This window comes from Nycticebus coucang, chromosome 4 (genome assembly GCF_027406575.1).
Source record: "Nycticebus coucang isolate mNycCou1 chromosome 4, mNycCou1.pri, whole genome shotgun sequence".
NCBI classification, from domain to species: Eukaryota; Metazoa; Chordata; class Mammalia; order Primates; family Lorisidae; genus Nycticebus; species Nycticebus coucang.
This window is the reverse complement of record NC_069783.1, coordinates 94,111,361-94,136,024: the sequence shown is the minus strand read 5'-3', so window position 1 is coordinate 94,136,024 and position 24,664 is coordinate 94,111,361. Positions and strand designations below refer to the sequence as shown.

The 24,664-nt window shown below is 37.8% G+C and overlaps 1 protein-coding gene and 1 non-coding gene across 4 annotated transcripts in view; one reads left to right on the top strand and one right to left on the bottom strand.

The window, feature by feature from the left end:
* Positions 1-24,664, top strand: part of AFF3 (ALF transcription elongation factor 3) — a 565,722-nt gene that overhangs the window by 373,919 nt on the left and 167,139 nt on the right. For all 3 annotated transcript variants that reach the window (XM_053588375.1, XM_053588376.1, XM_053588374.1), the window contains exons 9-10: positions 1,142-1,178; positions 15,838-15,889. In XM_053588375.1, coding sequence (XP_053444350.1) covers positions 1,142-1,178; positions 15,838-15,889 — 89 coding nt within the window. The remainder of the gene's footprint in view (positions 1-1,141; positions 1,179-15,837; positions 15,890-24,664) is intronic.
* Positions 7,561-7,667, bottom strand: LOC128585069 (U6 spliceosomal RNA). The gene has a single exon (XR_008379818.1). It is a non-coding gene; the product is annotated as a U6 spliceosomal RNA (small nuclear RNA).

The window sequence follows — 24,664 nt, the reverse complement described above, 5'->3', positions numbered from 1 at the left end:
GCAAGTGTTCTAATAGTATTGGTAGAATACAAAATGGTTTCACTTCTGTAGAAAACAAGTTTGGCAGTTCCTCAAAAAGTTTAACATATTACCATATGACTCAAAAATTCCACCATAGCTATATACCCAAAGGATTAAAAACGGGGACTCAGACAAGTTCATGTACATAATGTGTTTATAGCAGCAGCATTATTCACAATATCCAAAAGGTAGAAACAGCCCCAAAGATTCATTAACAGATTAATGGATAAACAAATTGTTATACACACACAATAGAATATTATACAGACATAAAAAGGAATGAAGTACTGATACAGGCTTTAGCATTGATGAATCTCCAAACATTATCCTAAGTAAAAGAAGCCTGGCACAAAATATCACATTACCGTATGATTCCATTAATATGAAATATCCAGAATAGTAAACCTACAGAGACACATGGAAATTGGTAGTTGATAGGAGCTGAGGGGTGAAGGGAATAGAAAGATATTACTTAATGTATAAAGGTTTTTACTTTGGAGTGATGGAAATATTTTACAACTAGATAGAGGTAGTAGTTGCACAACATTGTAAATGAACTAAGCGCCTCTGAATTGTTCACTTTATAATGGTTTATTTTATGTGAATGTCACCTCAGTAAACAAAACAAAAAGTAAACAATACAAAATAAAAGTGATTGCAAAGTATATTCCTAAAACTGCTTAACAAGTACATTCATGTAAATGTTTCTCAGGACAGTAACTAGTAAAGATTAAGAGATGTGAATGTGGCTTGGCGCCTGTGGCTCAAGCAGCTAAGGTGCCAGCCACGTACACCTGAGCTGGCAGGTTCAAATCCAGCCTGGGCCCAACAAACAACAATGACGGCTGCAACCAAAAAATAGCTGGGCGTTGTGGCAGGCGCCTGTAGTCCCAGTTCCTTGGGACGTGGAGGCAGGAGAATCGCTTGAGCCCAGGAGTTGGAGGTTGCTGTGAACTGCGATGCCACAGGACTCTACCCAGGGCAACAGCTTTAGGCTCTGTCTTAAAAAAAAAAAAAGCTATGAATCTGTTCTGAATGACCCCTTAATATATCTCATGTTCAACTTGAGTTTTGAAAGTCCAAATTAGAAAATTAATTGATACTTCTTGTTTGTTTTCAGGACTCTCAGCTTGTATCATCCGGACACAATAATCCAAGTAAGAAAGACTTCGCTCTGCTACTGCAGCTTCCAATAGGTGTGGGGGGCAGAGGAAGAGGGATATGTGAGCCTGGGATAGGTAATAGTTTTAAAAGAAATTCACTAAGAGACAAAATCAAATGGGAAAGAAGGGCCATTTGTTCAGGTATTGCCCAAATGGATGATAAGATTCATGGTGACCTTGAGTGCTCATATGCAAGGGAAAGAGGGCCAGAACTTGGTGAATTTCAGAGCAGTCCTAGAAGAAAGGAACATCATAGTTTACATGTGGAGAGGAAAACAATTTTAAAGGCAAATAGTGAGTTGTCTAAATTAAAAGAAAATTAGGCCAGGCATAGTGGCTCAAGCCCCTGTAATGTTAGCACTTTGGGAGGCCAAGGCAGGAAGATTGCTTGAGGCCATGAATTTGAGACTAGCCTGAACATAAGTAAAAACCAGTGTCTACAAAAAAGAAAAAAATAGAAAAATTAGCCAAGCCGCTGGTGCTCATTTGTAGTCCCAGCTACTCAGGAGGCTAAGGCAGGAGGATCGCTTCACCCCAAAAGTTTGAGGTTGCAGTAAGCTGTGATGACACCACTGCACTCTAGTCCCAGCAATAGAGTCCTTCCTGAGTAGCTGGGACTTCAGGAGACCCTGTCTCAAAAAAAAAAAAAAAAAAGAAAAGAAAAAGAAAGAAAGAAAAGAAAATTAGTGAGCAAATAAGACTTCAAGATAAATGGCTTTAGAATCCATGAAGAAAAGTCGCAATTTGTTGGCTTTTCCAGAAATAGACTCGACTACAGGGGTCCTTAAACCGCGGCCCGTGGGCCACATGAGGCGGTGTGATTGTATTTGTTTCCATTTTGTTTTTTTACTTCAAAATAAGATATGTGCAGTGTGCATAGGAATTTGTTCATAGTTTGTTTTTTTTTAAACTATAATCGGCCCTCGAACAGTCTGAGGGACAGTGAACTGGCCCCCTGTTTAAAAAGTTTGAGGACGCCTGGTCTAGGAATTCATTTCCTTGTTGAATCAGCAATAGTAAAACACATGAGCTTTGTCATCAAAGACAGGATGTTATCTGTGAAGTAGTATTTTAATTCTCTTCTTTGGCCCTACTAATTGGTATTAATGTTGTCTGTTAGTATTAAAAATGCATAAGCTACTCTGTTCGTGTACTGAAAGCACACTGACAAAGACTGGGCTTTGTTCATTTCATTATAGTAGGCGAGCTGAGAGCATCCCTTGCCAATTACAAAGCTATGTTTGAAGATGAAAATCCTCTGAGCTAGTAGATCTGTCTCTGAAACTGAAGCTTACCCACTGGGCATCTGGGAGGCAGAAGAGCTGGAGAGGGATGATGTCCAGACAAATGTGTTAGGAAGCCCCAGAATTTTGATGCACAGCTAGAGAAAGGTCGTTGGAAGGGATGATGGTGCAGTGACACATAGGCAGTGTCACTTAATCATCCCCTCCTCTGTGGGGATTTTCTGCCGGCAGAGGCAGCAGCAAGGAGGTGAAATGCTAAGGGATGTGAAATCTGAAGGGAATAATGAATTCAGGAATAAGAAGGGGATCAGAAGAAATGAATGGTTAAGTCCAGGTGTGTGCAGTCATCAGCATCATGTGCCAACGACTGCAACATACTCAAGATTTGCCATTGCTTTCCTGAACACGTGAATGTTAACTTTGGGGTTAAAGGGGGGACGTAAAAGACATTAAATGAATCTTCTCTTGGCTTGGAGGTTTTGAAGAAGCAAAGCAAAGGAAATAGTTGTCACGTGTCTGCTACATGCCAGTGCTTTGACCTGTATTATCTCACTTAGTTTTCATGATAGCTACATGAGGCAGGCATTATCATCTCAATTTTACACTTTTACACATAAGGAAATTGAGGTTTGGGTTTTTATTAAGAGACAGAGTCTTGCTTTGTCACTTAGGCTGCCAGACTGGAGTGCAGTGTCTCCATCATAATTCTCTGGAACCTCAAATTCCTGGCCTCAGGTGAACATTGTGCCTCGGCCTCCTAAGTAGCTAGGACTTCGAGAGTGTGCTGCCTGGCTAACTTTCTTGTTTTATTTTTTGTAGTGACAAAGTCTTGTTGTGTTACCCAGGCTGGTCTTGAACTCTTGGCCTCAAGTGATCCTCCTGCCTCAGCCTCTCAGAGCACTGGGATTATAGGCGTGAGCCACCTCCAGGAAATAGAAATTTTAAGATAAATAACTAGACACTTCTTAGTCACATCATTTAAAAAAGATAGGTAGGATTTGAATTTAGGGATCTCTGTCCCAAAAGACATAGTTTTCATTCCCCTCTGTTGATTCCCAAGAAGATTGCTGCTGTCACTTCACTGTGAGATTGAATTGTTGTCCAAGAATTATATGCTGTGACTTCTGTATGCATCTGGAGTATTTTTACTGCATGCTATAATATCCAGTGTAATTTCGATTATCTAAAAACAGACCTTTCTGTGGAATATGATATGGTACCTTTTTGTTTCTTTCTTTCTTTCTTTATTTATTTTGTTTGTTTGGAGACAGAGTGTCACTTTTGCCTCATAACTCACAGCAACCTCAAACTCTAGGGCACAAGCGACCCTCTTGTCTGAGCCTCCCAAGTAGCTGAGACTACAGGCACCCGCCATATTGCCCGGCTATTTTTAGTGACACAGTCTCCGTCTTGCTCGGGCTAGTCTCAAACACCTGAGCTCAGGCAATCCACCTGCTTCGACCACCCAGAGTGCTACAATTACAGGCATGACATATGGTACCCTCTTTGTGTGGTACAAAGCCCTCTGGCATTTCATTATCTAGGAAAAGCTTTTTGGTTAACTTTCTCTTTTGTAGGGGTAAGGAGATTTATTTTTTCCGTTTTTGAAATAAACTTTTCTCACAAATCCAAACATCTGTATAAAAAGGTAATATTCCCATGTACAAGTCTTAGCCTTTTCTGTAGATTATAGCACATTTCAAACCCGAGGAAAACTGATCTCACCAACATCTCTGGTGCTGTGTTGTTTTTTTTTTCTATTTGCTTTTGAATCATTATAATTTGAAATGGCTCCAGAAAACATATAAGAAAAAAGAGAAATACTGAACTTCAAAGAAACCAAAAACAAAATGTGTATGTATAGATAGATTACCAACCCTCGCTACTTTAGGCCAGTGCTTTTATTCTCATTTTGAAATCAGTGAAACTTCATTATGTAGATAATAAAAGAGTATATAAATTAAAAAGAAAGTGATTCTCAGGCCAAATATTTTAAAAGGTGGATTGCCAATTTGCTGAATTACTGATCGTTTGAACTTAATACTGTGGAATATAATGGAAGCTTACTAAGCATTGAGTAATTTAAATATTAGAAAATATATGTCTACATTTTTTAGAATTATGAGAACATTCCGTTCGGGTGACAGATCAAGTGTGAGCACTTTTTTCTCTTGCCTAATAGCCATACAACTATCCTAATGGGAGAAAAAAACTGTAACAGTGCCAAGAACAGGAAGGAATGCAATCAGCAAACCAGAAATTTAGTTACATTTCTGGAAAACAGAAAGTAATAGGACCCTACTGAAAAATAATGCTGAGCAGGGAAGGTTATGACCTAGAAAAGAAAAAAATAATCAAGTGGGAACAAGCTTTAGTGGTTGTAGGAATAGCCCTGGGAATCCCCAGGAAAAACTCCAGATTTTAGCTAGACCCCAAGAGAGAACAAGTGTGAATTACCAGCAAAGATAGGAACACCTGGGCCATTTTTCCACCCACATCCTTGCTGATTTCTTAAGCAGAGTTTTCAGTCTGATTTTCCTCTCAGTAAAACCAAAAGATGTAGTAGTATTTGCTAAAAAATGAACAGTTCACTAGAACTCCTACTCGGGAACTGATACCTAAGAAAGAAATGGAATAGCTGGGGTCTAAAATGACACTAGCTCTTAAAAGTAGACATAGATAAATGATAAATATAAAGGGTCAACTTTTTTCCAGAGGGAAATAAAAATTTTCCATAAATTCTCTAAAAATATTCTACAAAAAATCCTCTAAAAATTTCCCCCAGAAAGTTCCTCGAAAATTTCTATTTTTGTTGGAGAAGCAGATGGGCAGAGGGTTTGGGGTTCCCAGTTTGTTTATAGGCTTATCTTTTTGGAACCCTAAATAAAGCCTTCGAGTCAGCATAATCTGTCCACTTAAAGATAGCTGTAAATGAGCCCTTCCCTACAAGGGATAGATGTGTTACAAAAATTGATCAGTACACTGATGCAGGAAATCCACACCAATTACCTTTGCTAACCAACCTGTTATTCAAAAATATGAATATATAACTAATGAACACCAAAGAAAAGGATGGCCCCAGAGGAAATCTAGCTCATTCAAGGAAAAGAAGAAAAAAGTTACAAGTATAATTACAGGCTTCAGAAAGATCTGAAATTATTGGCATTGAATAAAAAGAGAGAACAGATTGGTATGACAAAGAAGTAATTATAGGACAAATGAACACTTGAAAATTAAAAATATGATTGACAAAACTAAAAAAAATTAACAGGAAGAATGGGCAATAATATAAGTCTAGAATCTGGAATATAAAGTTAAAAACATTTTTTTCTGAATATAAAGCAAAATACAGATGGAAAATATGGTAGAGAGTTAAGATACAGAGTCAGTCAGAGTGGGAAGGTCAAAATCCAGCTAACAGGAATACTAGGAAAAAATGGAGAGGAATAGAAGTAAATAGTTCCAAGGGAAATGAGTAACTTACATTCAGAAACGCTTATATAAAGGGAAATAAGAGACCATGCCAAGAGCAAGGTAAAAACAACAGACAGCAGAGAATCAGACTGCCTAATTCAGATACTGGAATTGTCAAGCCTAGAATATAAAATAAGAGTCCTTACTTTAATTTCTGGAAATGAAAGAGAGGATTGGAAATATGGTAGAGAGCAAGGAGATTTGAAGAAGTGCTAAACAGAACTTCCAGAAATCAAAAAATAATAATAGAAGTTTAATTTCCCTGGGCAGGTCTACCAGCACATTAGATGGAGCTGAGCAGAAATTAATCAGAAGGTTGAATTTAAGAAATTATCTAGAATCCATCCTTAAGAGACAGAAATGGAAATTAGGAAATGGAAGTTAAGAAACATGGGGAATAAAGTTGGATAGTTTAACACTTATCTAACTAGAATTCCAGAAAAGGCTGGGGAAGGAGATAGTACTAAAAGAAATAATGGCTGAGAATTTGCCAGAATTGAAAGGTACTAACCCAGAGTCAACAAACCCAGTGAGGGTGGCGCCTGTGGCTCAGTAGGTTGTGTGCTGGCCCCATACACCAAGGGTGGTGGATTCAAACCCCGCCCCTGCCAAACTGCGACAACAACAAAAAAATAGCCAGGCGTTGTGGCTGGTGCTCATTGTCCCAGCTACTTAGGAAGCTGAGGCAAGAGGATCACCTAAGCCCAAGAATTGGAGGTTGCTGTGAGCTGTGTGATGCCACAGCATTTTACCGAGGGCAATAAAGTGAGATTCTGTCACTACAAAAAAAAAAAAGAAAGAAAGAAAGAAGCAAGTCTTAAAAGCCCACATATTGTATGATTCCATTTATAAGACATTGCCAGGACAAGCCCAGTGGTTCAAACCTATATTCCCAGCACTTTCAAAGGCCAAGGTGGGAGGATTGCTTGAAGGCCAGGAGTTCAAGACTAACCTGGGCAACATAGATCTCATCTCTATAAAAAAAAATAAAAAATAAATTAAAAAAAAAAAACAGTGAACACTAAGCAGAATAAATGAAAAAAAGTCCATCTTAGCCAAACTATAGTTAAACTACAAAACACATAGGTAAAGGAGGGAAAAAACTTAAAATTTCATTTAATATGTTTAAGAAAGCACCAAACTTCCAACTAACTGCAAAACAGCAGCAGTGGAGGCCAGCAAACAGTGATTTTGAAACTTTACTGAGTGGAGAGAAAATAGTTGTCAACTTAGAATTGTGTATTTTGAAAAAAAAAAAAAAAGAATAAAGACATCTTCAGACAGATAAAACACTTGGAAAGTTTGCCAAGAGCATAATTTCACCAAAACTTTTTTTAAATATGTACTTTTTAGGAGGGATGCAAGGGGCAAGAGTTTTGAATAGTAATAAAAGGGAATATGGGGAAAATTTGAACAATATTGATTGCGTGGAACAACCAATCTTGTACAAAGTAATCAAAATACAAGTATGACTGAATACATAAAAATAAGAGCATAAAATAAGTACAGGAGAATTTGGAATTAAAGTCATCCAACTTTCTATAATTAGGAGAAGGGAAAAAATACTGACCTTGGACTTTAATAAACTGAGTACTTAAAGAATTTTTAGGATAATTGCCAATGTATAGAAAAAGGGTTTTGTTTTTTTTTTTTTTTTTTTAAATATGAAACGCTTCACGAATTTGCGTGTCATCCTTGCGCAGGGGCCATGCTAATCTTCTCTGTATCGTTCCAATTTTAGTATATGTGCTGCCGAAGCGAGCACAGAAAAAGGGTTTTTAACCTACAAACCAAATGTGGAAAACCAAGTTAAAAATGGCCACAGTGGCTCATGCCTATAATCCTAGCACTCAGGGAGACCGAGGCAGGTAATTACTTGAGCTCATGGGTTCAAAACCAGCCTGAGCAACAGCGAGACCCCATCTCTACTAAAAATAAAAAAATGGAGGCAAGAGGATCGCTTGAGCCCAAGAGTTGGAGGTTACTGTGAGCTATGACACCACAGCACTCCATATAGGCAACAGCTTGAGGCTCTGTCTCAAAAAAAAAAAAAAAAGGAATGTGAAAATATTATTAATCCAAAGAAAAACTAGAAAATGAAACAGAGTGGGAAAATATGGTAGCATAAATCAAATCAGTAATTTAAACAAATGGCTTAGATAGTATGATTTAACAGCAAATATTATACAAGTGGATTAAAAATAAAACATCAGGGCTGGGTCTGGTGGCTCACGCCTATAAACCTAGCACTCTGGGAGGCCAAGGCGGGTGGATTGCCTGAGCTCATAGGTTTCAGACCAGCCTGAGCCAGAGTGAGACCCTCATCTCTAAAAATAGCCTGGCGTTGTGGCAGGCACCTGTACTCCCAGCTACTTGGGAGGCTGAGGCAAGAGAATTGCTTGAGCCCAAGAGTTTGAGGTTGCTGTGAACTAGGATGCCACAGCACTCTATCAGGGGCGACAAAATGAGACTTTGTCTCAAAAACAATAAAATAAAATAAATAAAATATCAGCTCTATGCTGTTTACAATGACACATTTAGAATATAATTATTCAGAAAATGTCAAGATGGTGGACTAGAAGCAGCCCACGCATCACTCTCAATGACAGGATTGAAAGTTGCAGGTGGTTGTCTCCCTAAGGAAGGGCCTTCTGGAAAGGAATATTGTGAATCATCAGAGAAGCAACAGGGAGCATTCAGAGTGAAGAAGATGATGGGGCAATCCACGCAATAAGATAGAAAGGTACCTAGGCATTAACACGCGAAGGATAGGAAAGAGATTCCTAGGTTGCCTCACTTCCCCTGTTGGCACTTATGGCCCCAGCTGTCACCACAGATCTCCAGACTGATCAGGGAGATGCTTGGAATCTGTGTGGCGACATTGCACCAGAGGGCAGGCATAGCAGGGACCTTGGGGCTCCCATTCCAGGGTCTCAGGTCCAGAGAGCTGAGTCGACTCAGAGCTCAGCTTTGCAGCAGCCACTTCTGCACCACACTGCCTAGGCTAGGGAGGGAGCAGAGAGAGCAGAAATCCTTGTATGGTCTGTGACTGGGAGAGAAGCAACCCTATTCTCTGAGCTGAATGGGTACCACATTCACTACCTGTGGTGGATGCCTCTGCAAGACCTGGGCAGGTGGAGATCCCTGGCTACCCAGAAGCCCAGGTCTGTAGCCCCATTCCTAAGACCCTTAAGTTGCCACCAGGCCTTTGGCTTTGCCCCAAAGGCTCCTGTGGCTACCACTAGAACCAGTGGCTCCATCCCATGGCTTCCATTGGCTGCCTGGCAAGAATCCCCTCCATGGTCCAGAGCTCCACTAGGGACCTGCTAACCTCAAGGCACCATTTGACCTAGACTCAATTGGATGGTACAAAAGCCTGTAGCTCTGATACCTACAATCACTGCTAAGATAACCTTGCCAAGCTGCCACTGTCACCACCATGGGGTCGCCTGAGAAGAGCAATCTCCTGCAGCACCAGCACCCATGGAGAGAGACTTGCCCTGGAAGACTCTAGGGAACAACTCACCCTTTGCATGAAGATTATCCAGCAGCAGCTTCAACTGTGACAATCATAGGGGAACAGGACAGCGTAGATCAGCTGCATTACAGGCAATTGGTGCATCCATCCCTCCCAACCCTGAATCAGGAAGATACATAAATCATGAACAGACCAATAATAAGCAGCAAGATAGAAGCAGTAATTTAAAAAACTCCCAAAAGAGAAGATTTTGGCATGTTATGAATCTGACAAAGGCCTGCTAACTAGAATCTGCAGAGAACTCTAATTAAATAATAAGAAAAGTGCAAACAACTCTCTCTGTAAGTAGGCAAGAGATTTGAACAGAAACTTCTCTGAGGATGACAGATAAATGGCCAACAACACATGAAAAAATGCTCATTGTCTTTAATCATCAGAGAAAAGCAAATCAAAACCACTCTAAGATATCACCTAACCCTAGCAAGATTAGCCCACATCACAAAGTCCCAAAATAGCAGATGCTGGCATGGATGTGGAGAGAAGGGAATGCTTCTACACTGCTAGTGGGATTGCAAACTAATTCAGCCTTTTTGGTGAGAAGTATGGAGAATCCTCAAGGAGTTTAAAGTAGAACTTCCATTTGACCCAGCAATCCCATTATTAGGTATCCACCCAGAAGAACAAAAATCATTTTACCACAAAGACATTTGCACTAGAATGTTTATTGTGGCTCGATTCATAATTGCCAAATCGTGGAAGCAACCTAAGTGAGCGTTCATTGTAGTTCAATTCATTATTGCCAAGATGTGGAATCAACCCAAATGCCCATTAACTCATGAATGGATTAATAAACTGTGGTATATGTATATCATGGAATACCATTCTGCTATAAAATATGTGAAGACTTTACATCTTTTGTATTTAACTGGATGGAGTTGAAGAACATTCTTCTTAGTAAAGTATTACAAGTATGGAAAAACAAGTATCCAGTGTACAAAATACTAATATGAAACCAATAAATAAACAACTACACCCCTACATGAGAGAAAAGTTAAGTTCAAGTTGGGGGAAGAGGGATTGGCAGACTCTCACCTAATGGGCACAATGTAAGGGTATACATATAGCACACCTCGGGGGTGAACAGTTCAACTACAACTTGAACTTAACCTAACATGCTAACAGTGTAACCGGATCATTTCTATGTTCATATTAATCTGAAGTAAATAAAGACAAAAAGAGAGAAGACACAATATTAGGAATGAAATAATGGAACAAACTACAGATGAAGCAGGTCAAGAAAATAACACGCAAATTATGAGCAAAATTATTCCAAGCTTTTCTAAAAATTAGATTAAATATGTTTGAAATGATTATTCAGATATTGTAACATATGTTTTATGTAAAATTTATACATAAGTAATAGCCTGAATAATCTTATAATTTTAAAAATTGGCTCAGAAATTTTTTAATATCATTCCCCACAAACAATTTCAGGGCTAGACATTTTCACCAGGAATTCTACAAGCCCATAAAAAGTAGCAATTCCAAACTTCTGCTCTGTTTTGGAGAATTAGAAAAAGAGGCAGCAGCCAACTCATTCTAACAAGACAGAATAATGTTGATATCAAAACTTGGTAAAAAAGAAATTACAGGTCAATTTTATTCATAATCATAAATATAAAAATCTTTAGCAAAATAGTAAATTTAATCCAGCAAAATGAAAATATATTTTAAAATTAATTATAATAATAATTAGGAAACTGTTTATTTCATGGATTCAAAATTGGTTTCCTGTTAGAATATTAATAAAATTCATTATATTGAAGAAAAATGTTTATTTCAGTAAATTCAGAACAAGCATTATCAAAAGCTCACCATACATGACTTAGGCAAAAACTATTAGCAAGTTAGCAATAGAAGGCATATTTATTAACACAAGAACACTGTCTCAAAAAAACTTAGAGCAAACATCCTATTTAATATTGACATGTTGATAGCATTTCACTGAATATTAGGAATAAGAAATGGATTCTTCTTATATCCAGTATTATACTGGAAATTCTTGGTCATAGTAATAAATGAAGAAAAAGAAACCGTATGTTAGAAAGGAAAAAACAAAACTCATTTTCTCTAATTGTATTGTCTGTCTGGCTTTTTTTCGGGAATGCACAGCCTTACTTGAGACACACTGACCCATGGCTTGACAGAATATAGGAATGAGAATCTGTTTGACAAAAATACCAGAAACATTTGCCAAAAATGCACTCATCCGTCTATAGTGGTATTACCTTCTGTACAGATCCAGACTACTTTGTTCTTTAGTGACTAACATTTAGATTATTACAATATTATAAATTTTCATTATTTGTTCATAATTTTTCCGCTTGATCTGTAGGTGAATCCAAAAATTAAATGATTAACAAAATTAATACTAATGAGGATGACCTGTCCATGATCACTGAACAGAATGTAAATATTTTAAATCTTGGCTGTGTAAAAGGAGGTAAAAGCTATTCAAAGGGGGTGCGTGTGTGAGGTGAAGGCTGGAGGAAAAGTAAATGAGTTTCCTCACTTCACCTTATATAAAAGGAAAGGTACTGTCAGTAGTTGATTAATCAAGAAACAGAAGATACAATACATTCAAAGTTTCAGTTACCTACATTAAAAGCAATGACAGAACTATTAAAAATGGTAAGGGAAGAGGAGATGGTGCTTAAGTCTATTGAATACCTTGTCCCTTTCAGAAAACTGTAGGCCCGATCTAAAGTCGATACTAAAGTCGATACATCTAGAAATATAAACCTAAGTATATTACTTACAGTAACGGTTGAGGGGACTAACAGAGTTCAAAACAAAAGCAAGCCAAGTCTTTTCCTTTTCAATTTTTTTTTTTTACCATGAGCATAGACTACTTTTAATATAATTATAGAAAAATTGCAGTGTGGCAAAACTTTCCTCTGTGGCAGAATTCAGTATGATGCAAGTTTGTTTCAATTCCCTTTTCTAAATCTTCTTTGGTCCCTATCCTAACCCTGTTGATAAAAGAATGAGGCACTCCAGCAGGGCAGTCAGTTTAAGTGTTTAAAGGGCATGCATTACATCTTATTTATCTTCATACTTACTGCACAGGGTACCCAAGATATAAATCCTCAGTATGTTTATTGAATTAAAAAAGGTAACTGTTAAGATTTTTGAAAGGGACTCTTGGAGCCAGCGAGCTGTAAGTGCCTCACACTGTACACTCCATCTTCCTCGCATGGGATGCTGTATTAGTGGCAGACCATCAGAACAGAAGAGACCTGCTGAGCACCTAGTGTACGTCAGGCACTGTGGCAGGCACAGCAGACCATGTGGAATATCCCATTGACAGACAATAGACAGGTCACTACAGAAGTTTTGAGACAGACCTTGTTATGGTCCCATAATTCACTTCCAAGAAACACGATTGTCAGAATTCTTTCTGATTTGCTGGGCTTATTGGTTCTGCCAGGAGGGCTTCATTTGTTTCCATCTGTGCAGATATTACGTTTCTTGATTTTTGTGTTTCTCAAAACGTTTATAACAAGCCAATACATGTATAATACACGTTACATACACATATTTACATATATACACACACATTTGCACATGTGCATACATACACATGTGTATATATTCCTGCTCTTGTGCCTTGTATTTTTCCATTTTCCTCCCCATAATTGTATTTCCACATGCAAAATGACCCCATTGCCCCCGCAGTCTCTCATGTCCAGCGTATTAATGATCAATGCAGGATCTCTCCCAAAGAGACTAGTGTGGTATCCATCATGAAAACAGCTGACTTAAACAGGATAACCCCAAACCAATCCCCTTGGGTGCTGCAGAGAAACATCTCCTAAGCACCCAGCTAAAAAAATCTCTGGCTGAGAATGTTCTGGCTTACTTACATTCATCATTTTCCCTTAGGGTCCTGATAAAGAGATTGTGATTCTCAATGGCTTATGCACTTAAACATTGCAAGTTAACTTCAGACATTGCATCATCTAAAATTTTTTAAGATGTTGAGGAGAATTTTGTGTTTTATTCTTTCTGAAGGACAAAAATAACTTTAATCGCTGCCTCAATCCTAAGGTTACTTTTCCCCAGAAAGGTTAATTCATAATCAGCAGTGCAGTTGCTGAGAACACTCACTCTCCTACTGTTCACACCAGTGTGCTGCTTGGCCCCTCGTATCTTCCCTGTTTGTCAGAACCTATTCTGTTTTCCCTGTTGCCACAACACAAGTGCTGCTAAGAGCAGCTGCAGCTTTGTCCCTGTGCTGGTCAAGGTAAAGCATATTTATGCAGACGTCCAAACAGAGTGTTTGTATTACCGACTCCCTGTTTGCTGACATCAGTTGTTTGGAAATGTTGACTATTGCCTGCTGCAGAGCCTGCTGCTTTACATTCTTGGTTATGATGGAACGCGGTGAATCCTGGAGGCTGTAGACTGGGGAAAGTAACCAGGTCAACCAAAGCAAAGGAGGAAAAAGGAGATTGCTACATTTGAGAAAAATTAAGCCTCTATTTTGTTTTGTCTTACATAATGCAGGTGTTATAACTCTCTATTTTGGTATTATGGCAGGAATCATGGTTGCTCAGTGGAAACATGATTCTGGGAGAATTAAATTAGGTTATTCTCCAGCATTGAAGCCAGTTGACCAGGCCTGTCTCCTAAATGAGTACAACACAGACCTGGCCTGGAAGACAAAATGTAATATAAAAGAATAAGCTTTAAAGCAAGTTTATTAATTTGCTGCCTTTGCCTTTATTTCACAGGGTTTCATATGTTTGGGGGCCCTATCTAGTCAGTGCTTGTTATTAAGGCAATTGAAATAGAGTAGGCCTCAACTTTGGAGGCACGTTTAACCCCTAATTTCTCTCCCAATAGATATTTTTACTAGCAGGACAGATGGCACTGATTAGATTAAAAGCAATTTGGAAGTGAAAAAAAAAAAAGAAATAGAGTAGATTTTGTGGTTCTTCTCTGTTTTTTTCCCTTATCAGGTCAGTTTTTTTACAAAGTAGCTATGCCTTGCAGTTATTCTGGCACCGTGTAGACATAGCAGAGTCACATCTGTAGATAACTGTCACTTTTTTTCTTATAAGAAAAAGAGATGAAAATAGAAAGTTGGCTTTGGAGTTCAGTTTGGACAGTATCTTTGGGATGTGTTTATTGTGTAATTTAGGGAGTCATTCCTGAGACTAGGTGACTCTAGGGCCAGGAGTCCTCAAACTATGGCCCGTGGGCTACATGAGGCGGTGTGATTGTATTTGTTCCCGTTTTGTTTTTTTACTTCAAAATAAAATATATGCAATGTGCACAGGAATTTGTTCATAGTTTTTTTTTTTTTTTTTTAAATTATAGTCTGGCCCTCCAACGGTCTGAGGGACAGTGAACTGGCGTCCTGTTTAAAAAGTTTGAGGAACCCCCTGCTCCAGGCTAATGCTGGCAGCTAACCAAAGAGGCTTGGTACAGCACAAAGGCCTGAGAGCCTGGACAATAGACTGAGGAGTCTAGAGACCTCCAAGCCTAACTCTAAAGAACACAGCTGAACAGCTTGCCACCATCAGACTCGTTCCTTGCAGCTCTCAGCCCCTTTTCTGGGGGTTTTGGGCCCTGCACACCATCATTGGCCACAGCTAACTGGCACTCTCAGGGTGCACAACCCTTCTCCTTGCATCCCCAAGCCTCAGGGTGCATGGTGCAAACCTCTGGTTGGCTAGAGGCTTAGGAATTACATTATGCCTATTGCAGGAGGAATTCGCTTTTTAAAACTACAAAAAGTGAACGGGTTCCAGGTTCCCCTAAATAAAACCTGATAAATCCTCAGTGACCACAGCCCACAGAAACATTTCTTTAGCCTTTCAGGTGTTCAGGAAGGATTTCTGGTTTATATTTAACTGTGCTTTAACTTTGGGGCCCCAGAAACTGTGGCCAGGACACTCCATGAGTTATAATTTGGGGGGAATCTTGTGACCTATGGAGCAACCTCAGTATTTTGTAAAATTCTCTCCTCCACTTCTGATTCAGCCTGGCCTGGTTTGGCTTGTGTTAGTAGAAGGGATCAACATCCAAAGTGCCTTGAATATAGAACGCTAATGGGTTTATTTCTTTGCATTTTCTGTAAAGTGGAGTAGAAGGAAACATGTTCCATCTGCAAGACATTCATCTTCTGGCAAGGTCTCCACTCCAAGCCTCTGGTTGTTTGCAAATAGCTCCTTAGTACCTACTCACAGATCTGTGCTTGGGCAATTGCATTGCAGAGAAGAAATTATTTTGCAAATCCGGTTCTCAGATAATAAAAGATATTTTAAAAGCCTCCTGCTATGCATTTTGAAAGATTGTTAATAGGAGCATAGAAATATATTTAATCTCTCTTAAATCTTAAAGACAGTAAAATTCACATGTCGGTGTTTTTCTCTGCTTCCTTTTTAAGAGAAAGGTGATGCGGAGCCAGAGAGTCCAGACAATGGCGCATCGAACACATCGTAAGTCTCTTTCATGTTTCTATCAGAGGTGACTCTTCTTTAATATGCCTTATAAAATGAGATAGCCCAAGTATCTCGTAATAGTAATAATAATAATAGAAGGAAGCCCATGGTTCTCTTTTCTCATGATAATGTCTTTTTAAATGCTTTAGGTGCATTTTGAGGTCTTTTTTTGTGCGTTAGCATAGTAAGAGGAATCTTGAAAAATATGCAAATGCTCTTCTTTCTAAAGTAGACATGTAATGAGATTTGAGGATATATTCTAGATGGGAGGAGGTGTGGTAAATCCTTTAGAATTTTGTCAGAGACTTTCAGCACTGTCTTAAGAACTGTAGAACTTTTCACACTTACTGGGAGCTAGTCTGTTCCACAGTACAAGGTCATTTCAGAAGTTTGCCATTTGTAACCTCACTGCTGAATTATGTGGAAAATACCATTTTAGATATCTCTAGAATTGCAAGAGTTTATTGCTTGTTTTTTTGGTAACAAAAGCAGTTTTTAAAGGATAAGAAAAGACACTTATAAAACATGCGTTCCTTCCATGGTTTTGTCTTTTTCCTCAATATTCTCAAATAAGTTTGTAATGATTAATTTGATGCCAAATGATATATCAGCATTTAAATACAATAATTTATAAGCTAACAAGTGACTATTTTAGCTCCCTGGGAATCAGTAAAACAGGTTTTGTTTCTTTAAAATTTTTATTTTTATCACACCTGAGAATAGTGAGATATATTGTCTTCTTATATGACAGGGTTTGTGAATTTATCTGTGTATTACTAATCACTTTTGAAGTGCTACTGGTTAGAAATCATAGTCTGTGGAATAATAATGAGCACCTTATTTTGTCCAAGATCTGTTTCTCAGTCTAGAAAAATCCTTTGGCTGAACAGGATAGCTATCTATTTCATAATGATTATATGGTTCTCTTTCTTAAGATATTGCCATAAAAATTCTCAAAGTTGTCTAATTCAGTTGTTGTGGTTTCTGATTATATAATGAATGTGATTATTCAATGTGGTCTTAAATGGTTAAAATACTATTAATTCTTAATTTTTTGTGTGTGCTACAAAATATAATGGGAAAGGGGTTTTAATGCCATCTGGAGGCATTATCGAGAACTGAAATAGTAGAATCAAAAAAATTCTGTTCTGAGTAACATTTGAGAATGCATAAGAATGTATGCAACTAGAATGTTAACTCTTTAGAAGTAAGTTCCATTTTCATAGGTTATTTTACAAAACTATTAATTATTGTAGAAGTAATAATTTTTCAAATTCTGAATAACAAAAATTATTTTAAGGGCAAAGGAACAAACAAAATATGTTGGAAAGTCGATAGTATACTGCATCTAATATTTTAGTATTTTATTATTTTAATATTACATTCAGGGGCCATCAGTTTTGTTAAGGTGATTTGGTGTGCATGTTCCCCTTTCCTTACGTAGTCCTAGAAAGTTTACTTCCTAAAGGAATTGGGTTCTGTTACTCTGTTCCTTATTTCTTTATAAACTAATGTATAAAAATAAATAAGCTGAGGAATTACCTTTAAATTTACATCCAGAGAGATGTAAGAACAGTGGAAGCTCAGAGCACCCCACATTCCTGCCTCTTTGAGGAAAGAAGTTCCTTTGTCATCTGCCTCCCCTCATGACTCATAAACTAGAAATGACAGATAGCAGGGATCTCTTTTAGACGTGGAGCATTCTGAACTTGAAACCTCTCAGAGAACTCTAACAGTGGTTCTGCTATAATTAGGCAAGAGGTGCTGCATGTCGTGAACAGAGTAGTGAAACTCAGGTGCCTTAGATTTGTGTGGCATTTACATTCTTACATGTAGTACGTCATTTGAGCTTTTTTATGTATGTAGGGAAGGGACTACATCCCCGTGTTTTACAAGATAAGGAATCTGAGGGTCAGAAAGATCATTCAACCCCAGTGACAAATTAGGACATAGACCTTCTGATTTGTACTCATTTTCCATGCCAAAGGGTGTGGGTGTCAAGAGACGAGGCAAAGCCATGAGTCAGAATCAAATAAAAAAACTGGGATCAGATTATTTGCTAAGTGGTAAGTGTATTTATTATTTTAGTAGGGCTCTCATAACAAAGTACCATAAACTGGCTAGTGCGATTAGCAGAAATTAATTTTCTGAAAATTCTGGAAGCTGGAAGTCCCAGATCAAGGTGTTGACAGGGTTGGTTCCATCTGAAAGATGTGAGGGAGGATGTGTCCCAGGTCTCTGTCCTTGGCTTGTAGATGGTCGTCTTCCGTCTGAGGGATGTGAGGGAGGATGTGTCCCAGGTCTCTGTCCTTGCCTTGTAGATGGTCGTCTTCCATCTGAAGGATGTGAGGGAGGATGTGTCCCAGGTCTCTGTCCTTGCCTTGTAGATGGTCGTCTTCCATCTGAAGGATGTGAGGGAGGATGTGTCCCAGGTCTCTGTCCTTGCCTTGTAGATGGTCGTCTTCCATCTGAAGGATGTGAGGGAGGATGTGTCCCAGGTCTCTGTCCTTGGCTTGTAGATGGTCGTCTTCCATCTGAAGGATGTGAGGGAGGATGTGTCCCAGGTCTCTGTCCTTGCCTTGTAGATGGTCGTCTTCCATCTGAAGGATATGAGGGAGGATGTGTCCCTGGTCCCTGTCCTTGGCTTGTAGATGGTCATCTTCCATCTGAAGGATGTGAGAGAGGATGTGTCCCAGGTCCCTGTCCTTGGCTTGTAGATGGTTGTCTTCCATCTGAAGGATGTGAGGGAGGATGTGTCCCAGGTCTCTGTCCTTTGTTTGTAGATGGTCGCCTTCCATCTGAAGGATGTGAGGGAGGATGTGTCCCAGGTCTCTTTCCTTTGTTTGTAGATGGTCGTCTTCCATCTGAAGGATGTGAGGGAAGATGTGTCCCAGGTCCCTGTCCTTGGCTTGTAGATGGTCGTCTTCCATCTGAAGGATGTGAGGGAGGATGTGTCCCAGGTTTCTGTCCTTGGCTTGTAGATGGTTGTCTTCCATCTGAGGGATGCGAGGAAGGATGTGTCCCAGGTCTCTGTCCTTGGCTTGTGCTTGTAGATGGTCATCTTCTCCCTGTGTGTCTTCACATCATCTTCCCTCTGCACGTATTTGTGTCTGTGTCCCTCTTTATAAGGATAACAGCCATATTGTATTAAGGACCTCATTTTAACTTGATTACCTCTGTAAAGCTCCAGTCTTCAAATAAAGTCACCTTCTGAGGTACTGTAGGTTAGGGTCAGAAGCAGTCAGAATAATTCAAAAGTCAGGTAAACAGATTTAGAGTATACAGATTTCAGAAAATGGAACAAGAGGACAGAGCCAAAGTAAAATAGGTGAAAAATTATCAGATCTATGGGATCTGAAGAGGTAAAGCAGAGCAAAGTAAACTAAGATAACAAACACAGGCACTGGGAAAGGGGCCTCTCTCATAGTCGTGGCCTGGTGGGACAAACATGGCGTCAGCAATGCCTGTACATCCTCCTGTCTCTATAACTCTACGAGTGATTTACAGCCATCCTATGGGCTGAAATTGTAAAGTTGGGAGTCTCCAAACAGAAGAACTTTTTTCCTAAAGAAACATCATTCTTTACTTGACTTCCTTTAAAATCAGAAGATCAATTAAGATTGGTTTTAGACAATCATTACCTGGTAGGATGGAGTAGTCTGGACAACACCTGCAGCTCCCTTGAGGATATATTATTTAATGATCCTGTGAGTATTCAGGAAGATGAAAGAAAAATTTAATCTTTATGTGTATGCACATGTGAAAACAAAATACCTGTGCCAGAGTTCTACTTATGTTAATGATAGAAGAGTTTATATTGGACTAACTCTCCCAATTTTAGACTCTGGAAAAAATATTTTTTAAAAAACTACTTGTATTCTGACTACCAGAGAATTTAGGAAATTTGATCCCTGAAAGAAGGGAACTGGATGGGTGAGAAGTACATTCATACAGCTTTTTCCCCCTGGCCACAAGAACAACGAGAATGCCAGGAGAAAGCCACAGTTGTAATGGCCTGAAGTGTCAAAGGATGGGTGAAGCTCAGGGTACCAGAGTAGCTGAGAATTAAGGGAATAAACCACTAAAAGGAGGGAGCCATAGAGAAGAGAATCCCCAGTTCTGTATATAAATTCCTGTTAATCTTGGAATAACCTTGAAACGGTGTATATGTGCAGAAGGTACCAGTGAGCTCCATGGCAAACAATAACTAGAAAGTCGAAAGGGGGAGTAGAGATTTCCAGGTGCTGCCTCTTACCTATAACTAACTGCCTGTAGAGTTGGGGGGTTGAATCCCACCCAAGTTAGGGGAGCTTGATAAACACCTCAGGTTTTCCATTGAAATCTCAGAGGGGCTATGCTTTCAGAGTAAGCAAGTCACCCTAACACTAAGGGTGGAACCAAAACAGACCCTCCTTAACAAAGTAAGTGACTCCACCCTAAGGTATCCTAGATATAGGCATTTTCAGACAAGAATTTTAAAGTGACATTGTAATATGTCCAAGGATATAAGAAAAACATGGTCATCCTGACTAAAAAGAAGGGGAATGTCAGCAAGGAAATGGGAACTGTTATAAAGAACCAAATGAAAATTCTGAAACTGAAAAGTACCATATTTGAAATGAAAAATTCACTGGATAGTATTAAATGAAGAATAGAAATGACGAGATAAAGGATCAGTAAACTTAGATCAATAAGAATTATTCAATATGAAGGATAGAGAGAATAAAGATTAAAAAACAGTGAACAGCATCTTAGTGAATTATGGGATAATATGCATGCATTGGAGTACCAGAGGAGAAGGGAAAGAAAATAACCACCCCTCCAAAAAATTTGAAGAAATAATAGCTGAAAATTTCCCAAGCTGGGTGAAAACACTACCTTACAGATAGTCAGACCCTTACAGACCCTTAAGAGGGTCAGCAGGATAAATACAAATAAAATCAGACCTGAGGACAGTGTGGAAAACTAAATATAAAGAGAAAATCTTGAAGGCAGTCGAAGAAAAATAACATTTTATACCCAGGGGGGAAGGATACAATTAACTAAAGAATTCCCATCATAAACACTGAGGCTACAAAACAGTGCAAAAAAAAAAAGTCTTGTAAGTGCTAAAAGACAAAAAGGGAAAGAGAAAGAACTGTCAAGCCAGAATTCCAAATGAGCAAAAATATCCTTCATCTGATGGTAAAATACATTTTTGAATACACAAAACCTGGGAGAATTCAGGTACACTACAATAAATTGACAGACTGAAGAGTAATAAATCAAATGTACAAGAAGAAAATATTTATAGGAAATGATAAATATATGGGTAAATGTGAAGAGTGGCTAATTAAAAAACAAAAGATTGTTTTGCGGAACTTGTGATGTAGACTATTTGACAGAAATAGCACAGGGTTGACATTACACAGCTGCAAGTTTTTTCCATTGTACCTGAAGTAGTACAGTATTAAATCTAAGTGGATTGTGATAAGGGTGCATAGTGTAATACCCAAAGAAACCACTAACAAGGAATACCAAAAAGCAGCATAACTGAAAAGTCATTGAAGGAATTAAAATAAAATTTTAAAAAATTAGACTAACACAAAAGATGGCTAGAAAAGGACAGGCCAAACAAAGGTATCATTAGAAAACAAATAGCCTGTAAACTTGACCCTAGCCATGTCACTAATTACATTAAACATAAATGGATTGCTGTGGCCCATTTAGTGTTGTAATTCCAAATTGCCTGAGATTGAGTAGTTTATAAAGAAAAGGGATTAAACTCCGGTTCTTCAGGCTATATAAGAACACGGTGCCAGCATCTCCTTGTCTTTGGGTGAGGGCTTTTGTGCTGCATGTGAGCATGGCAGAGAAGGTCAGAAGGGAAGTCGATGTATTGGGAAAGGGAAACAAACCTGAGGGCCAGCTTGGATTTATAGCAACCCACTCTTAACAGGAACTAATCCCTTTTCACAGGAGTAGGAGCTCACCACCCTTTAAGGAAGGCGTTAATCTGTTCATGGGGTGTCCACCCCGATTACCAAAATACTAGACCCCACCTCCTAGTACTGCCATGTTGGGGATGAACTTTCAACATGAGATTGGGTGGAAGCAAACAAAACCTTATCCACACTATAGCATAGACTGAAAATTCCTATTTTGAAAATATTGTCAGATTGGCTATAAAATCTAACTTCCTATCATAGGTAAACTATAATGTATAGTCTACAAGTACACTCTTTAAATATAAAAACAGAAATAGGTTAAGACTAGAAGAAGGGAAAGACAAACTGTGTAAACAGTATAAGAAAGCTGGCATGACTCTTATTAATGCTATCAAACAGACTTCAAGGCAAAGAATATTACAAGAGATTAAAAGGGACAGTTTATAATGCTAAAAAGATCAGTTAATGAAGATATTTTATGTAACCAAAACATTTGTACCCTCATAATATTCTGAAATATTTTTTTAAAAAGGTAAGTCAGGAAAAAAATTACATATATGTATTTATTTACTAACAGACCTTCAAAATATGCATATATTTACTAATAAGACAATAGTTATAATAGGGAACTTTAACACTGTTTCTTGGGGAATTTATAGAAAAATTAAATAAAATACCAGGAAGTAATTTTATCAGGCACTTTGATCTAATTGACATTTGTAGAACATTGTACCTAACAAATGCAAGATACAGGATATTTCAAATGCACATGAAGTATTCATCAATGTGGACTTCTTTCGTGAGCAGTATAGAAGGACTACCAGTAAATTTTGGAGGATGAAAATTTTATGGAGTATGTTCTCTGATTATAATATAATTACATTGAAAGTCAATAGCCATAAAATATCTAGAAAATCCCTAACATTGGAAGTTAACATCTATAAATAGTATTTACATTAAAAAATAAATCACAGGGGAAATTAGAAGGTAATTTTGACTGAACTAAAGTGAAAGTATAATTTATGAAAATGTATTGGATTTGCTAAAACAATCACAAAAAGAAATTTATAGCTTTATATGCTTACATTAGAAAAGTGTAAAGTTTAACATTAATGAATGATGTATCTGCTTTAAGAAGCTAGAAAGAGAATAATTAAACTTACTTAGGAGTAAGTACACAATAAAGATGGAAGCAAAGATTAACAAGCAATAGAGAAAATTAATAAAATCAAAATTTGGTTCTTTTAAAAGATTAATAAAATTAACAAAACACTGGCAAGACTGGGGAAAAACACAAATTACCAACATCAACAATGAAAGAGGAGGTGGCACCATATATCCTACATATATTTAAACAATAAGCTGAACTACTTCCTACCAATTAATTTGACAACTTAGAGGAAATAGTCAATTTCCTTGAAAAATGAGGTTAATCATAATTGGCACAAAATGAATAGAAAAATCTAAATGACCCTATTGCTGTTAAATCAATTGAATTCATAATCAGACCTCTTCAGGGCCAGATAGTTTCATTGATAAATTCTTTCAAAACTCTAGTAAGAAATGTTTATATCAATGGAACAACAACAAATAAACTAATAGTCTTGCACAAACTCTCAGAGAACAGAGGAAGGAAAACTACTGAAGTCACTATATGAGGCCAGTGTAATCCTGATATATCAAAACGTGACACAAACCTTGTAAGAAAAGAAAATGATAACTAGTATCTCATCAATGTTTGCAGAAACATTGACGTAAAAGTTCTTAACAAAATGTCAGCATATCTAACCTAGTGATATGTGCAAAGGATATAATTCATTATGACTGAGTAGAATTTATCACATGGTTGGTTTAACATTAGAAAATCAATTAATGTAATCCCCCATACTAAAAGAATAAAAGAGAAAAACCATATGGTCGCCTAAATAGATGCAGAGACAGCATTTGGCAAAATGCAGCACCCATTCATGATTTTAAAAGAAAAAAATAGAAGGAAATTTATTGAAAGTGATAATGGGCTTCTACAAACAAAAAACCTCACATTATATTCAGTGTTGAAACACCAAACACTTTCCTGCTAAGATCGGGACTGTAGCAATGACGTCAGCTTCTAATGCAGGCTCTAGTCAGTACAATAAAGGCAGGGACAGGGAGTAGACAGAAAGGTTGAAAAGAATGATTGTTTACAGAGAAAGTCCTAAGAACATAAGGGCTACTACTAAACAACTAATAGAATCAGGAAATTATAAAGGTCAATATCCAAAAATCTGTTTCTATTTATTCACAATGCGTAACTGGAAATTATATTTAAAAAGCAATTTCACTTGTAATGACATAAAAAACATAAAATACTTAATACAGTTAGCAAAGGACATATAAGACCTGTACAGATGAAAACGACAAAACGTTAGAGAAATTTAAGTAAAACCTAACTAACTAGAGAGATGTTCATAAATTAGAAGACTTGATAGTGTTGGTAACTCAATTTTTAAAATACTGATCTTTAGATTCAACAAACTCTTGATCAAAAGGTCGGTGGGACATTTTAGGAGAAAATGGTCTTACAGGTTCTAAAATTTCTATAGAAAGGCAAAGGATGTAGATAGCCAAAACAATTTTAAAAAGACCAAGGATGGAGGCATGGAGGACTTATTAACTAATTTCAATACTTATTATAAAATTAAAGTAATTTAAGATAATGTGGCATTGATGTAAGTACAGAGAAATAAATCAGTGGAACAAAACTGAGTCTTAGAGATAGACCCACACACATATGGTCAATTGATTTTCTTCAAAGGTACCCATGCAGTTCATTCAGGAAAGCCAAGTCTTCAGCAAATGGTGC